Source organism: Didymella exigua, assembly GCF_010094145.1.
Source record: "Didymella exigua CBS 183.55 unplaced genomic scaffold M421scaffold_5, whole genome shotgun sequence".
NCBI classification, from domain to species: Eukaryota; Fungi; Ascomycota; class Dothideomycetes; order Pleosporales; family Didymellaceae; genus Didymella; species Didymella exigua.
In genome coordinates, this window is record NW_022984779.1 from 185,312 (window position 1) to 201,235 (window position 15,924).

The 15,924-nt window shown below is 56.6% G+C and overlaps 8 protein-coding genes across 8 annotated transcripts in view; 5 read left to right on the forward strand and 3 right to left on the reverse strand.

The window, feature by feature from the left end:
• The first annotated feature begins 2,083 nt into the window (after positions 1-2,083).
• Positions 2,084-2,874, forward strand: M421DRAFT_417320 (uncharacterized protein). The gene is made up of 2 exons (XM_033591414.1): positions 2,084-2,582; positions 2,634-2,874. The coding sequence occupies exons 1-2, from the start codon at positions 2,366-2,368 to the stop codon at positions 2,837-2,839; spliced, it is 423 nt and encodes a 140-aa protein (XP_033451801.1). The 5' UTR covers positions 2,084-2,365; the 3' UTR covers positions 2,840-2,874.
• M421DRAFT_417323 (uncharacterized protein) lies at positions 2,855-3,960 on the forward strand. Its single transcript, XM_033591415.1, has 2 exons — positions 2,855-3,240; positions 3,297-3,960. Exons 1-2 carry the CDS (start codon positions 2,892-2,894, stop codon positions 3,629-3,631), a joined length of 684 nt encoding a protein of 227 aa, XP_033451802.1. The 5' UTR covers positions 2,855-2,891; the 3' UTR covers positions 3,632-3,960.
• Positions 3,961-4,192: 232 nt separating this feature from the next.
• M421DRAFT_55452 (cytochrome P450) lies at positions 4,193-5,963 on the reverse strand (the record flags this gene model as incomplete). The annotated part of the gene is made up of 4 exons (XM_033595305.1): positions 4,193-5,035; positions 5,083-5,353; positions 5,503-5,689; positions 5,753-5,963. 4 exons carry the CDS (start codon positions 5,961-5,963, stop codon positions 4,193-4,195), a joined length of 1,512 nt encoding a protein of 503 aa, XP_033451803.1.
• A 274-nt stretch (positions 5,964-6,237) lies between these two features.
• On the forward strand, positions 6,238-7,488 carry M421DRAFT_98682 (S-adenosyl-L-methionine-dependent methyltransferase; the record flags this gene model as incomplete). The annotated part of the gene is made up of 2 exons (XM_033598644.1): positions 6,238-7,074; positions 7,243-7,488. 2 exons carry the CDS (start codon positions 6,238-6,240, stop codon positions 7,486-7,488), a joined length of 1,083 nt encoding a protein of 360 aa, XP_033451804.1.
• A 96-nt stretch (positions 7,489-7,584) lies between these two features.
• Positions 7,585-8,071, reverse strand: M421DRAFT_2217 (uncharacterized protein; the record flags this gene model as incomplete). The annotated part of the gene is made up of 2 exons (XM_033588315.1): positions 7,585-7,668; positions 7,715-8,071. 2 exons carry the CDS (start codon positions 8,069-8,071, stop codon positions 7,585-7,587), a joined length of 441 nt encoding a protein of 146 aa, XP_033451805.1.
• Positions 8,072-8,582: 511 nt separating this feature from the next.
• On the reverse strand, positions 8,583-11,449 carry M421DRAFT_417325 (WD40 repeat-like protein). The gene is made up of 2 exons (XM_033591416.1): positions 10,649-11,449; positions 8,583-10,600 (listed from the first exon to the last, which is right to left on the reverse strand). The coding sequence occupies exons 1-2, from the start codon at positions 11,087-11,089 to the stop codon at positions 8,858-8,860; spliced, it is 2,184 nt and encodes a 727-aa protein (XP_033451806.1). The 5' UTR covers positions 11,090-11,449; the 3' UTR covers positions 8,583-8,857.
• A 475-nt stretch (positions 11,450-11,924) lies between these two features.
• M421DRAFT_56271 (uncharacterized protein) lies at positions 11,925-13,467 on the forward strand (the record flags this gene model as incomplete). The annotated part of the gene is made up of 2 exons (XM_033595385.1): positions 11,925-12,245; positions 12,292-13,467. The coding sequence occupies 2 exons, from the start codon at positions 11,925-11,927 to the stop codon at positions 13,465-13,467; spliced, it is 1,497 nt and encodes a 498-aa protein (XP_033451807.1).
• A 919-nt stretch (positions 13,468-14,386) lies between these two features.
• M421DRAFT_98685 (uncharacterized protein) overlaps positions 14,387-15,924 on the forward strand; it is a gene marked incomplete at both ends in the record, with an annotated part of 3,115 nt that continues 1,577 nt past the window's right edge. Inside the window, 2 exons of the mRNA XM_033598645.1 lie at positions 14,387-14,511; positions 14,560-15,649. Coding sequence (XP_033451808.1) covers positions 14,387-14,511; positions 14,560-15,649 — 1,215 coding nt within the window. The remainder of the gene's footprint in view (positions 14,512-14,559; positions 15,650-15,924) is intronic.

The following is a 15,924-nucleotide window of genomic DNA, read 5'->3' on the forward strand; positions in this document are numbered from 1 at the left end:
CTTGGCAGCGATCACGATTTGATGCCGTGCACTCCTTGTGGTCCTTGCAGCGGTCGCACGCATTCTAGTGGTAATCTGTTCCACCCTTTGTTGAAACGAGCAGACGCTTTGAAAATGCTTGGCGCGACAACACACAGCAGGCACACGTACTGAGCTTTCACAACCCTTGTTCACTATCGAGACCTCAAGACATTCGCAGCACCACACCAGTAGCCTATGCCTCAAAGAGGGAGAACCAACAATGGTCTGCGTTGGTATGTCACGTCTGGGACAGGACCACACGTTACGCAGATGATATGTACCTCGTTTGCTCCGCTTTCTCATAGTAAACGGTCGCATGAGCAGTTGACACATCGCTGACAAAACAAAGCTTGGAGCACTATATCTCCTTGCTTGTCGTGTACAAGAGTCGATCAGGCGCATTAGGGTTGTGTCTCCGCCGAAATCGTTTCACGACCAATGCTCCCTCTCCTCGATGCACACCGCGGGAGTGCCGTGCCAAGTGCAGTAGATCACCTTGGCGGACGAGTGTATGTGACAATCGAAAACTTTTGTGCAAGATCAACATTGTTAGTGCGATATCAGAGTCACAACATACCACTTTGGATCAATTCGTACGCAAGCTCAAAGAGAATGGAAGACGCCCTGGCCTCAGACTGTGAAGCATTGGCTGAGGAGTGTCTAGGTCTGGAAACTCTTTACGCACTAAGTTTTGGGGAACTCGACCTCAAAGTACGACTCAACTACCACACGTCAGACAACTAAGCCATCGCCGGCAGATGATAAAGACCTGCTCGAGCTTGAACTTCCTGCGCACTTCTGTATCGCAGGATTGACGCACGCATTACGGTGATAACCGATAAAAGGTCGCGTACGAGTTGTTGAACTGGCCTATAGTACATTCAAGTTCTGCATTTTTCGAATCAGCTCCCCTCTCACAAGAACTCAAGCCATTCCTTGTTCCCACGCGGCGCTCTGTAACCCTCCGGAAGAACCGTAGAGGAGTCGATTCCTTTATGCCTGCACATTTGGAGTATATTAAGATTGATCGCAATAACTGCAGTTCGTCACCACATTGATCGCTCTACGGGCACTTGAGCATAGTGCTGTTCTCGTGTGAATTAGAAGGCAGTAGAAAGTGTCCAGATTCGCCTGCAGTGTCGATCTGTTACATATCTGTAGCAACATCCAGAGCAAAAGATTGGCTTGGGGCTGTGTTGTGTACGTGAACGTGAACGTAGTTCAAACTACGTTCAACGAGACGCCTTTCAGAGTCTGTCCTCTTCAAAACGCTCACCAACAGTGAGCCGAAGTTGCAGCTATCGGGTACTCGAAACTAGCATCGTGCATACACCCTTTACCAGCACTCCATCATTGGCCGGCCTGTTATCGGAAGGTTTAGCTCGCTTTGATTGCGGCTCAGTGTTTTAGCCACCCTGCTTTATGTTGAACAAGGATGGTACGGCTGCCTTCTGTTGCTGTTGGATCCAGCTATCATATCATGAATCAATCCGGACCGTGCGCCACCAATCGCTTCGAGTGCCCGGCACCTCTTCAGGAAGATGGTGAAAGACTACAAGGCAGACCCGAAATGCCCTTCGAGAATTCGGCGAGGCCAGTATCTACCAAGCACAGTCAGTGGCTACTCTCAGTATACCGAGAAACGTATTCTCGAGTTTGCCGGTGCACGATCTAGACAAAGCTCGACGTCTGCCGCCATCGCCTACGCTGCTTGCAATATTCGTCATCCTACATTTGTCGCGAGCTGGACGCATCTTGCATCTAATCGGCGTAGTGCACAAGACCTATGTCAGACTCGAACCGCAGTTTGTGCTCCATGAGTAAGTGTAGAGTTCTGTGTATCTTCTGGTATTCTTCCGATCCAACGGCTACACGAACCGAAATATACAACTGCTCAAGGGCTGTCGACTGTAATCTTGCGGGCATAAAGGGCTTCCCCAGATAAGTAGCGACATGGTCTCCTGATCGGTCCGCCCCGCACGTTGCTTACCGGATGGTTCAGCAAGGGGTGCTTCCACACCCTCGCCTCTCGCTTGGCACTGATCCCATTGGTCAACACCACCCACTAAACCCCCTTTGTGAGCCTATGCCTCACGATAAGTCAGTTGAGTTTCTCACCCAACAGATCATTATAAGCCAACTTCTCAGTGAGCGCAGGCTTTGACGGACCGCTACGCCAAGTCTGGTGATGACGGCTCGTTCGACCACGCCCCCGAGTGTGTCCTCTGCCGGGGTACAACAAAGAAGGATGTCCGCCACAGTCTCAGAACAATACCTCGCAGGTATGAGTTGGACTATCTCTGGTGCGAGAGACTTGGCGATCTTGGAGGCACAGTTATGAACCATGAGCTGGCGCAGCTCGGATCTATCTCATTGTCTTTCTGTCTTCTCCAGCTCTGTCTATTCTCTGCACTCTCTATTATCTGCTCAGGTCGTGTCTCCGAGCTTCTGTAACTTCGAGGGTACGGGCGCTATCCAGGCCAGCACATCGCCCTCATGGCAGACCCCACGTACAGGGCGGCTCAGCCGGGCGAGTTCTTTTGCCCAGATGGTGGGAGATGGTCAGTAGCGGTGATCATACGCCTTCGACGACAGCATGCTGACACCTATAGGTATATGTGCGAGACGAGCACCAAGTTCGTCGGTTGCTGCACGGCAGACCCGTGTACAAATGGGTGCCACGGCGACAGTCTCCGCCCAGCGGGTCGGTCAAGTGCGCTTGGCAGTCAATCTCCAGGTGGATCGTGCGGTGGACAGACACCGTTTTGGACCTGCGAGCAAGCGCCGACGTTCTGGTATGAGGACCTTCAAAGACTAACGAGCTCCTCCCGGCTGACGGAAGAAGGGGCTGCTGCAACGAAGACCCATGCATGAACAACTCGACATGTCCGGAAGGCAAGCTCGAACCCACATACTGGGACCGCGCGGATCAGTACGAGTACTTCAAAGGTCTCAACATCTTGCTGTCATCGACCGCGCCTCGATCGACTTCATCTGTATCGCCCTCCTCTGGCTCAGGTGGCGGCAGCTCCAATCACGGCGCAGTCACCGGTGACGCTGTGGGAGGTATACTCGGATTCCTCGCCATGGTGGCACTAGTCGTCTTCCTCCTCTGGCGACGCAAACGAGCAGCCCGTGCCAGAGACTCATCGGCCTTCTCAATCGAAGAGACCAAGCCTGAAACGGGCGAACTCGCATCGCACATCTCCGCCGGCACAGGTACATCGCACCTTCTCCGTGCAACGCTTACAACGCGACTGACCAGCCCTTCACAGTACCTCCAACATACTCGTGGGACGTCAACAGCACCGCCCCACCGCAACAGACATGGGCACACGCCCACCCGGAAGTGTCCGGCGAAGACATAAAAGGCACCCCGCGCAGTCTGTTCAGCGAGCTGCACTCCAAGTCCTCGCTGGCGCGCATCGTAGAGCTGCCTGGCGCGCCCGCAGCGCGGGAGCTCGAGACGCCCGACGCAACGCTGAAGATGTCGCAGACGGGATCTGACAGCGACATGGCGAAGACACCCAGCCTGAGCGTTGTGCCTGAGCCGTGGAATAGCAGTGAGAAGCGCTGGGCGGGGGAGTCTGGGGGTGGCTGTAAGTACTGACTGCGCAGGCTTCGGCCGCTTTTCTGCTTTGCGGTTCGGTCTTCTTATAATACCATGTGCGACGATATGTATAGCGAACAGTCCTTTCGGTCCCTGAGCGCCTTCCTCTACCCGGATTCAATGCACAGTCGCTCTACGTCGGAATGCCGTCTTGCGCCTAATATCCGTGGCGGATCTGGCGTTTCCGTTGGTAGACGGGTGTCAATTCGTCCGCCCTTCTGCGAGATTGATCAACATACACAGGCTCGTTGCGAGGAGCTATTGAGAACCTGGCTTTGTTCGCCTAGACATCTCAACACTGCTTCCTTTCCGACGTAGTGGTCTGATTCTGCTTGTTGCTCTGCTCTTGCCACTTACGTACGTGACTCGCCTGCATTGTGGTGAACCTCACAGACTCGGCTGTCTAGTGCATAAAGGCCCAGAATCGCATTTATCCTGACATGATCTCATTCCACAGAGGAAGTTGCTGAAACAGAGCCATAGGGTATCTCGTCGCGAAGAAGAAGCGCAAGCAGATTTAACAAGACCGTCAGACCCTCAGTACCGAGTTTTCCACATCCCTCAATGATCCACACTCTCAACAAAAACCCTCACGCCCCTAGCATCCAACTTGGTGACCGGGATGAAGAAGTCGTGCCCAAGCTGCACATCCTCCAGACTCGGCTCGTGCAGCTCGAATTTGTACCGGCGAAACAACATGCCCAGGATCAGATACAACTCGGTCCACGCCAAATTAATGCCCATGCAAGACCTCGTTCCGCGGCCGAAAGACACAAGATAGCGCTCCAGAGGCAGGCCGTCCGGCGCAATGGGGTTACCGAGCCAGCGCTCAGGAATGTATTCGTGTGAGTTGGGGAATATCGACTCATCGTGCGAGACCTCGGGGATCGTCATTGAGACGTTGGTATTGGGTGGAATCGTCCAGTCCTTGTACTGTAATGGCATGGTGCGGCGCGTTCTCGGGTTGCGCGCGCTGAGGCCGTAGGACAGCCTGACGGCCTCCATGATGCAGGCTTTGAGGTACGGCATCTGCTCGAGGGGATACAGTTCCAGGCTGGAGCGGTTGGGGAATGCGGCGACGAGGTCGGCGTGGAGGCGTTTGTAGATACGGGGTGTGTTGATGATGTGAAAGGTTGCGATGCAGAGCGAGAAGGCGGTAGTCTCTACGCCACCGCCGACGACGATCTGGGCTTCTTCTGCGAGGCGCTTTTGTGTCTTGTCCTCGTCTGGGAGCTTGGATTGGAGAATCTCTTGGAATATCGTCTTCTTTGCATCGTTGGTCTTGACAGACTCACCGGACATGGTCCGTCTAATGTTGTTCCACTGGTCTCGCCTGAACCTGAGGATGTTCTTTGCGGCGGGCTGAAGCCATTCAGTGAGGGCGTCTGGGATGGCGTTCATCATCTGAACATGTCAGTTTGGAAGTCCAGTTGGAGCATGTCTGAACACACCGGAATCATCAGGGGAAACTGAGTGGCAATATGGCCAGCGCCGCCAATCTTTTGGAAGGCATCGTGGAAGGACTCAAACTCGGGGTGCTTGAGCTGAGCATAGTTGAAGCCAAAAAAGTAGTCCATGATGATATCGCCGGTCAAGGCAGGAAACGCATGGGTCAAGTTTATCGGCTCCTTCCTGGCCTCAAACTCCTGCATGCGGATAGAGAGGGTGTCGATGTGGCGGTAGATGATGTGGATAAAGTCCAGGATGGACCGCCTCGAGAACCTGGTGCGCGTCAGCCGTCAGCCGCCAGCCGCCAGCCGTCAGCCTTCAGCCGCCAGCCCTCAGCCGTGCAGATGAAGACGACTCGGAAAACGGCAGTTCGCGTGGTGTTTGCGAATTGCAGAATTGGTCATGGGGCCGACTGCTCTTACATGGGACTCAGTGCGGCGCGGCGACGCTTGTGGCACGCGGCGTTGACGGTGGTCAAGACACCGCCCTCTGTCCCAAAGCGGACGTCCCACCCCTCCTTGTCGAGGTGGAGGTTCTTTGCATAGAATTCCTCGAAGAAGCGCGAGTCGCGGATGTGCAGCTCGTGGGGGGCGACGCGGATGATTGGGCCTGGTGTGACATGTCAACAAACAAGACGCACAGGATGGGTGATGACTACTGGGCAATGGTCACCATATTCGTCGTGCAGCTTGGAGATTTTCCTCGAATACTGGCCGTTCTTGACGATCTCATAGAAGCCCTCGTACCAGGACGTCACGGCAGCGAGCCGCGGACCGGGGAACCTGGCCAGAGGGTGGAGACAGAGCCTGTAAAGGACGAGGGCAGCGACAGAGGCCAGGAGCCCGGCTGCAAGCACAGGCAGGTGGGCGAGTGCCGCGGCCATGGGCAGTGTTGGGGAGAGGCGGGGATGAGGTGGTCACAGGACTGAGACATGCATTCGCGCCAGAGCAGAGCGGCTGCGCAGGCGGTTTAGTATTAGTATTAGTATTACCCCGTGCTTACTCCCTCGATGCTGCAGAGTATCATCGACGCCCTCGCCCTCGCCCTCGCCCTTGCCGTTGCCCTCGCCCTTGCCGTTGCCCTTGCCGTTGACCTTGCCGTTGACCTTGCCGTTGCCGTTGCCGTTGCCGTTGCCGTTGCCCTCGCCCGCGCCCACCATGGCCGCCACCGGCCCGTCCGCGCCCGCACCCGCGCCCGAGTCCAACGAGGGCAGCGCGGACCCAGCCGCGGATGCTGCGGCACGACAGCACGGCGCGCTCGACAGTGTCACTGAGCTCGAGCCGGACTCGGCCAGCGACTCGGACAGCGCCTTCGACGGCGATAGCGCGGCCAGCACGTCGCTCGCCAGCTCCATCCTGCACTACGAGTACGCCAACGGTCGGCGCTACCACGGCTACCGCTCCGGCGCCTATGTGCTGCCCAACGACGAGCAGGAGCAGGACCGCCTCGACCTGCTGCACCACATTTTCACCCTGATCCTGGCCGGCAGCCTGTACGACGCGCCCATCCACCCACCGCCGCAGCGGGTCCTGGACCTCGGCACGGGCACGGGCATCTGGGCCATCGACTTCGCCGACGCCCATCCCGGGTGCGATGTGCTTGGCACCGACCTGAGCCCCATCCAGCCCACCTGGGTGCCCGGCAACCTCAAGTTCTACATTGACGACGCCGAGAGCGACTGGGTCTACGGCCCCGACGAGCACTTCGACTTCATCCATGTGCGCACCCTGTCCGGCGCCATCGCCGACTGGGACCGCCTCATGCGCCAGTGCCACGCCCACCTGAAGCCGGGCGCCTGGCTGGAGTTCCAGGAGCCTGTCGCCCTGTGCGAGAGCGACGACGGCACCATCGACCATGCCCACGCCGTGAGGCGCTGGCAGGACCTGTGCAACGACGCCGCCACCGTGTTTGCCAAGGAGATCCGCGTCGCGCACACGCTCAAGCAGCGCATGCTGGACGCGGGGTTCGTGGACGTGACGGAGAAGGTCGTCAAGGTAGCTTCCCTTTCTAAACCGTTCACTCCAAGCCGCCCTGCTGACACGCCACCCTGCTGACATGTCGCCCTGCTGAAATGTCGCCCTGCTGAAATGTCGCCCTGCTGAAATGTCGCCCTGCCGAAATGTCGCCCTGCTGAAATGTCGCCCTGCTGACACGCCGCCCAGGTCCCCATCGGTCCCTGGCCCCGCGACCCCCGCATGAAGGAGATTGGCCGCTACCAGCGCGAGCACATGGCCATGGGCATCGAGCCGTACACGCTCGGCTTCATTGGCAAGATCCTCGGCTGGAGCGAGGACGAGTGCCGCGTGCTGATCGCCCAGGTCACAAACGACGTGCGCCGCAAGGACCTGCACATGTACATCAAGTTCTACTTTGTCCACGGCCGCAGGGCGCCCAGCGCGCAGCACTAGGACACACCTCGCAGTACTCGGTGCGCCCAGACACGACCGTCGGAAAACAGGAGGCAACGCCGGTACCGCCCCACGACACGACACACAATCTCCACCTCAGCCCAGGCTGCCAATCGAGCCTGCCCTTTGTCCTGTCAACGCATCGGTCGGCTTGAACCCCATGAGGAAGTACAGCTGCGCCTCGCGGTCTGAGCAAGGGAGCTGCTGGTTCTGCACCGTGATGGACGGGCGGCGACCGGACTGGGGCAATGCCTTGTGGCTTGGCTCGGGTGATGTGGGTGATGTGGGTGATGTGGGTGATGTGGGTGATGTGAGTGATGTGAGTGATGTGAGTGATGTGAGTGATGTGAGCGATGTGGGTGATGTGGGTGACGAGGCGGAGGCGCTGCATGAAGTCGACATGTACGGCGACGAGGTGGAGGTGGTGGATGAAGTCGACTTGTACGGCGACATTGTGGACAGGCTTGTGATGAATTGGTGTGTTGTAGACGGCAAAGCTTGTAGGATCGTCAAACCGGGGTCGTAGGTATTGCGTACATGGGATTGCAGTGTAGTCCGCATCCATCAGCGCAGCTGCAGACATGGCAGCCTTATACCGCACCACTGCACCACTGCACCACCGCAGCAACGGGCACCGCCGTAGCAAGACACCACCCCGCGCCATACCTACCCCTCCTGAGCAAACACCCCTGAGGAGCCCAGCGATGACGAAAAAAAAAACCCAACGTCGCGCTGCAGCACAGCTGCGCCGCAGATCGAGTTAGCTTGAGGCATTTTGTTACGTCCCCGGCGAGCCAGAGCACCACTCCGGACCGACGTCCAGATCAGAGGAACACGATCGACCTCGATGGTCCCCAGAACCAGGGAGACGAGGGTTCGGTCTGGCGTGCGAGCACAATTGCATGTGCGCTGTGGCGGTGGATTGCAAACGATCACGCCATGCCCACCCTTCACTACGCACTAACTGCTTACACGAGCCAAAGTACGTTACGCTACGGTTACCGCTTGTAGCATGCCCCGTTACACACGCTGCGGGCCACCAGGTCACATCTCCTCGCGCCATCCTATACGGAGAGCACGTCTTATGCGTAGCAGTAGGGGTCCTGCATGGGGGTTGGCAAAGCATACGCAAAAGACGGTCGACAAAGGGATGAGGGGGGCTTCGAGAAAAACAGATCGATTGCGGGAGGGTATCTAGCTAGCTAAAAAGCAGATGAAGCCAGGGAAACTACATGTACATAGAGCAAATGGAGAGCTACAGTTTGTGACCTTTTGGGGCAGCCGTTAGACAACAAAGTCCACTCCGTAACGCCTTGCTAAGTCTGAATTGGTGTGAGCCCGGGGAAATCGCCATTGACAATGCACATCGCTACACGCTGGTAAAACAGTGAACGCGCACGGTGCCGTCCTCACCACCGCTGACGACTCGCTCGTCGCTGAGTCCGATGCAGGTCACTGGGCCCGTGTGGCCGGCCAGGGTGCGCTCGTGCTTGCCACTACGGGGGTCCCATATCTTAATGGTCTTGTCTTCTGCACCACTGACGACGCGCAGAGAGTCAGCAGCTAATGACCAGATGCCCTCCACGTGGCCGAAGAAGCGGTGGACACATCGGCCCGAAGGAACATGCCACAGGCGAATCGTGCCATCGAGAGAGCCAGTGAGCATGTATGCCGGTGGCTTGGGTCGTGACGGATCGCCGGGAAAAACCGTCTCTTCTTGTATGGCAGAGAGCGGTTGTGCAGCTCCCTCGTTGTCCGACGGCGGCTGCGACGCAGTATCCGAGACATCAGCATTGGCGGCCGCATTGAAATCATCTTGGTCGATTTCAAAGTCGTGTGGCATGGGCAACACCTGCTGCACCTGACCCACGTGGCCCTCGTATGTCTTGATGACCTTGTGAGTATCGAGATCCCACAACTTGACCGTCATGTCGTCAGATGCCGAGAACAGCGTGCGCGACGCGAGGTCAATCTTGACCGAGTTGACCCAGTCTGTGTGTCCTCGTAACGTGACGCGTTGGAAGTTGTTGAAGTCGTGCACCATGATGGTGTGGTCTGACGATCCTGACGCGAGCAGCTTGTCCGCCAAGTGCAGACCAATGACGCCATCGGAGTGGCCGTTCAGTGTTCTGATCAATTTGCCAGTCCTCCAGTTCCATACCTTGATGGTGCGGTCCAGACTCCCAGTGATGAGCTTTGAGTCATCAAACTGCAAGCAGCGAATGCCGGCAGTATGTCCTGTAAGAGTCCGGATTTCCTCTCCAGTATTGATATCCCACACCTTGACGGTGGCATCGTAGGATCCAGTGATGAGGGTCTGGTCATCAAACTGCAGTGACATGATGCCATTGGTGTGTCCTTTCAGGATGTTGACGGAGCAGCGGCCGTACTTCCAGTTGGTGCCAACCTTGAAGCGGTCCTTGTAGACATCCTTCCACGGACGCTTCTTGGGCTGATCAAAGTATGATGCTAACTGATCACGAGCTTCACCGTGTGTGGCTTCGGTACATGAGCGCTTTGCTGTCATCTCCGGCGACAACGAATCCTCTGGAGCGGAGCGCTTGGTGCCTGTGGTGGTCTCGGAGGAGGAGGAGTAATCGGAGTGATCGGAGTGACGATGCACCAGTGTCGTGGGGAAGGCTTCGTTTTCGGGTACTGGAGTGATCTTGGGTGACCACTCGTTGATTCCCCGGCCTGAAGCTCGCAGCTGGATCCTCCTCTTCTCGTGTCGCAGACGTGCTCGATCGAGCAGCGGCAGACCCCAGCCGCACTTGGTGCACTTCCTGTCAATGTGCTGCTCGCACATCTTGTGCCAGACCACGTCGTCGTCGGCGAGCTGTCGCCATTTCCGATTCACTTGGGCTGCTTTGCACAGTGAGGTTGTGTCGAGGTAGGATAGGATCTTGAAGCCCAGCTCGTGGGGCAATGCGCCGATGAAGTCGATCTTGATCAGGTTGCGGACGGACGAGGCGATGAACGACAGCTGGGGGAAGCAGCACTGAGCCAAGATGCCCTGGAGCATCAGATTGCGGTGTCGAGCGGGCGCCGCGGAGAACAGCGACCACACATTGGCGATGCTCTGCTGGTCCGCCTGTGACTCTCTGCCAAGCTCCTGTACAACGTCAGCGGCTGAGATACAGTCGGCGAAAAGCGCACGTACCTCCTGCAACTGCTCCATCGAGGGCTCGTCAGCCTGTCGTCGACACAGGAGATCGGGGCGGTGGCGGTAGCAGAACTTGGTGTCAGTGCTGGCGTCACCGGGGGAGGAATTGGCGCCGCCTGTGGGATTGTATTGGTGCGGGATGTGCTCGGCAAGGTACGGCGTGATCATCTGCTGCATCTTCTTCGACTTGCTGGCTTGCACTTCTTCCGTCTCCTCTGCTTTCTCGCCTAGGAGGTGTCGTGAGCGCTCTGAGGCGTGCTCGTGGTCGTGGCCTTGCATCAGGGCGGCGTGCGGGTCGACAGAAGTACCCATTGCTGCGTCGTCGGGGAACTGGGAACGCCAGGACTTGCCGCGTCGTTTCGGAGAACGAGTGGCAGGTTGCGCACGACTGCGGCCGGTTGTGACAGCGGTCACAGTATGGGTGGTATTTGACGCCATCTTAGTGTGAAGCACCCCAGAGACGCTCTCAGGAGCCTGTTCGATAAGATGTGTCCTGTGCGTCCGCCGGGAGTCGTCTGAGCGCGGGCGCCCGGGGAGCATCAATCATGGGACGCGGTGAGCTTATGCTGCTGTCGAGATACTCGAAGCGGATTGCGTGCTGTGACAACGCCAGGGTCTGGTGCCAAGCAAGAGCCAGCGACGGAAGGGAATGCCGTGCAGACGAACAGCGAGTTGAGCTGAGTTTGGCGGCGGTATGGCAGAAAATAGTATTGTCGAAAAAGAAGCGCAGTCGCTGGCGCAGCGGACGCTTTGCTTTTGATATCAACTCACGAGTACTGACTGCGTGGGGTGCAGGACTTGCAGGGTCATCGCGCTCGGGGGCGATGGGCCGATGGCGCAATCGAGTGGCACCATATGGCAAGCGCCGACTGCGCACGCAATCTGCAGAAATCGCCGTGCTGGGGTTCAGACTTTTGCGCATAGACTGAATCGCGCGTCTGCATTTGTTGTTTGTCGTTCTGCACCAGCGGACGCCTCTCTGCTGCGTGCCCGGGCTCTTGGCTCGTGGAAGGCCTCGTGGAAGAGGCGATAAGGGTCTATCTACGCCGCTAGCGGCAACCCCGACTACTGTGAATGTTGGGGTAAGAGCGGAGCGGAGCTTATGTCGCAGGACGACCACAGGGCTGGGTCTCCGTTGTTCTCAAAGTCATCAAGTCACCAAGCCATCAAGTCATTGAATCGTGCATCTCGGGACGATGGTTGGTGTTGACTCGTAGCTCCAAGCTGATCCTTGTCCTGTGCTCTACGGCAACTGCCTTGACTTGCATCTATCATGGCCTCACCACGGTCGCCTGCAGCTTCAGCCAGCAGCGCCGGCTCGAGGCATTCATTTGAGCAGGACCGCAACCGCTCGCAGACGCTCGAGGGTCTTGTGAGCCACTTTGTTGCTGCAAAGCGGTCCCTCAACTCGCAAACAGTGCTCTGGCGCGCCAACGAAATTGTGACGACAGCACGCGAGCTGCTCGAGGAGAACGCGATCCTTGCCGCTAAGAATGCGTCGATTCGAAACATTGTGGATCAGCAGGTAGACACACTAGAGGCTGTTCGCCGTGGTGTAGACGTAGTAGAGGCTGAGGTCCAGGCCGAGTTCAAGGTAACCTCGACGGCCATGCTCACATTGACTTGCTGACAGGCCGAAGCAACTGCTGCACGACGTCGACACGTCCTTCGCAGGCCTCAACTCGACGCTCGCTGTGCTGCGCGAGACTCCCATCGAGGCAGCTCTCCAGCCACCAGGCACTTCGCAGAAGCACCTCTACGACTTCATCGACAGCACTACCGTCTCCAACCTCGAAGGCACCTTGCGCGACTGCATAGACCGCTACAACGAGGCTTCAGCCACGCTTGGCGAGAGCAACGATGCGTTCGACACTTCGCTCGACAATCTACACTCCTCGATCGAGAACGTACCCTTGGCACCTGCGACCACCTCGAATCCGAGCCCCATACCGAGCCTATACCGCCATCTCGAAGGGCACGCGAAAGAGGCAGCACAGGCGTTCCAGGGCCTGGTGCAACACTATGATCTGTGTGTCACGGCCCTGCGGCATACAGAAGGAGGCTCAGCAGCTGCGACCCAGGCTACGGGCGATGCACCCTCGCAATCTGGGGATGAGTTTGCTGCGCCTCCAGAGCCCATCAGCGAGGAAGAGCGACAGGAAATGTTGAATGTGCTGCAGAAGGATGCACATGAAGTCGAGGAGGTTGTGGCGGAGATACGAGAGAGAGGCTCGGAAATGACCTTCCTGTTGATCCAGATCGAGAACCATATCAACCACCTCCGCAACGAAGCTTCGGCACTTTCAAGCATCCTGCAGATGATCACACAGATCACAGCTGAGGTGAAGTCTCACATCCAGACTTCGCGCACATTTCATGGGTCATGGCTGGATGACACAAGGCCTACACTCCTCAATGGCATCGAGGAGTGGGAACAACAGCGACAGTTCTACGAACGTTTCGATCTCGCCTACGCTGAGCTGCTGGTCGAGGTTTCCTCGCGCAGGAGACGGCACGAGAAGGCGAAACGCAAAGCTGAAGAAGCTCAAAAGGAGCTGGATAGGCTTTTCACCGAGGACGAGCGGGCAAGAAAACAGTTTGCGCTCGCCCAAGGCAACTATTTGCCCCTCGACATCTGGCCGGGACTCAGAGATGCACCAAGACAGTACGAGGTCAGAGCTGTCGCTGCAGATATACAGGACGAGGAGGATCCACCAGAAAGAATAGCCGCAAAAGGTCACATTGCCCAGAGCATACCTCAACTCGGGAGGAACGTTGTCGAACGCGCGTTGACGCGAGTGAAGAGGCGGATGTAGATGCGTCGAGTGGATCGGAAATGCTCATAAGCGCAAGCGCGAAGGTTGAGTCAGCTTGCAGTGTGTGCGATGCGTCCGGATCTTCACGCTCTGAGCCTCCGATCCACGCCCAACGCCACGTCAGCAAAAACGTTCTTTTGCATCTGCAAAGCAAAAAGAGTCGGTGTTGTTTTGCAGTCGCGCGAGTCGTCACTGTCTTGCGAAGTCCTCGGAAGCCGGCCAAGCCGCCACCATCTCGCACGATACTTTGCGACTAATCCCCATACAGCTACGATAAGGTCCGACTTCACGTTCACAACCGGAAATCAAATGGCGATCAGCATCTGCTACACTAAAATAACACTTCAGCCTCAGCCTAGGCCGAGGATATCTCTCAACGATCAGCTTCAGCTTTCTTCCAGCCAGCCACAATAAGGTCCAATTCCTGATCCGCATTCTCGATGGTGCACGAATATCCGGTGTATTACAGACTGCATGTCCCCATCCTCTGGCCATCCTGTACCATCACGGCATTTGCACTGATGGACATGTTGAGATTGTTATGAGTCCTAGCCTAACGGCTGGCGATAAGCCCCACCTGCACGCGACGAGCGTGGGTAGAAATCACCGCTGCCACGGCAAGTTTGAACTTTTAAGCTCGGATACGAGGCCAACGACGGCTATTCCGGTTCGAAATGACGCCGCGTCAGCAATGCCCAAGCATCATATCCCAGCACAGTGTTTGTAGAAGAATAGAGCGTGCACATCCTCAGCTTCCTAGAAGTCCCCCGCACATCTTCAAACAACGAGCAGCCATACTCAAATACCCCGGACAAATATGAGCTTGTGATATCTTGTTTCACCCACCGTACACGCCTTGCATTTAGTGTTCTTTATTCTTCTGTCTAATATCACATCCAGTCTCTCTTTGAATTTCATGATGCTGGCTACTCAGCGGTACTACTCCCTGGCACTTGCTGTCTTTCTTGTCACTGTATCTTTTTCGTTTTTCCTCTTCCACAGAGAGTCAGTAATATACAATGAGCTGGTCCGGTCGCCATACAGGTACGGATACTGAATATTAATGAAGCATAGCGTCTGATCAGTCAACAGGCATGACACAACCGCCGCTATCGAGCCCACTATAATCAAGCCCACTATACGCGATGCTATCGTCACACTCTTCGATTCCATACGGATCGACCCTGCCGATCCTGGATACCGAGACTCGACCGGAAAATACTTCGCAGGCGGAAGCAAGACAACATGGACCGAACCCTTGAAGAAGAAGGTCCTTGTTCTAGACATCGACACTCGTGTCCCAATCGGCTCGAACGAAATCCTCAACCCTGGTACGCTCGACTGGGACTCTCTCGATATGAGTGGCGGCCAGCTGGTCTCCAACGCCGTCATGAACCACTATCTGTACGCTCAGATCCACGGCTACGACTACAAGCTCTACTCGGCCCAGTCCATCCCCGACCACTACAACACCTGGATCATGCCTCACGTATTTCACGAGCTGGTCCCGGACTACGACTTTGTTGTCGCCATGGACGCCGACGTCACAGTCTCGCATCTCGAGGTCCCTCTCGAATGGATGTTCAACCGCTGGGGCGTAACACGCAAAACCTCCATGGCGTTGCCCTGGGACACGGAAGAATTCCACGACAACAAATCCATCAGCACCGACAGCTACGACCTGCGCGTCCTCAACACCGGCTTCGTCGTTGCGCAGAATCTGCCGCTGACAATGTCCATACTCGCCGCGTGGAAAGACTGCACGACCGAGACACGGTATCCCGGGTGTGGAAAGTGGAAACAGAGGTGGAGCCACGAGCAGCGCGCGTTCAGCGAGTACATACGACACGACCCGGAGTTCAACGTCTCGGCTGAGGCTATCGTGGGTATCAGCTGTGACGACGCGGTCGGCTGGCCGGGGTTCAAGGAAGACGTGCATCGCGATTATCCGATTACAGAGTGCAACGGGAATTTCTTCAGACATCATACGCTGGAGAAGAGCAAGACGAAGGAGAGCAGTGCGGGGAGTGTTATGCAGGCGCTGAGCCGGATTCTGCAGGTAGCCGTGCAGCAGAATCTGAGGGAAGTGTGGTATCAGGAGCCAGAACAGAAGGAGCCGGAGAAGGAGGTGGGAAATGTGGAGAATGTCGAAGATGAAGAGGAGGGGCAAGACGACGAAGCCGTGATGTTGAAAGGGCTATTGACGGACGAAATACCGAAGCCACAGGAAGTAAGAAACGATGCGGTCGACTTCATAACGATACTAGAGGAAGGTATCTACTAGCCAGGTGCATACACAGAGCTCACAGCGTCAGGTTTGAAAGGCAAGGGAGATACCATTGGAGCTCGTTTGCGCATTGCATTTATATGGCAGAGAAGCTGTCCATAACAGTAACGTGTTCTATCAGTAAGCTGCGCATATCAGTATCCTGCGCACCCCACCAAAACGCGCTCAAC

Bases quoted from the DNA above. Each gene is read 5' to 3' on its own strand.
- M421DRAFT_417320 (XM_033591414.1), top strand. From the start codon at position 2,366: ATGAGCTGGCGCAGCTCGGATCTATCTCATTGTCTTTCTGTCTTCTCC. The intron at 2,583-2,633 runs GTCAGTAGCGGT...TGACACCTATAG, and splicing joins TGCCCAGATGGTGGGAGATG to GTATATGTGCGAGACGAGCA.
- M421DRAFT_417323 (XM_033591415.1), top strand. From the start codon at position 2,892: ATGAACAACTCGACATGTCCGGAAGGCAAGCTCGAACCCACATACTGG. The intron at 3,241-3,296 runs GTACATCGCACC...AGCCCTTCACAG, and splicing joins GCACATCTCCGCCGGCACAG to TACCTCCAACATACTCGTGG.
- M421DRAFT_417325 (XM_033591416.1), bottom strand. From the start codon at position 11,089: ATGGCGTCAAATACCACCCATACTGTGACCGCTGTCACAACCGGCCGC. The intron at 10,601-10,648 runs GTACGTGCGCTT...GACGTTGTACAG, and splicing joins CGATGGAGCAGTTGCAGGAG to GAGCTTGGCAGAGAGTCACA.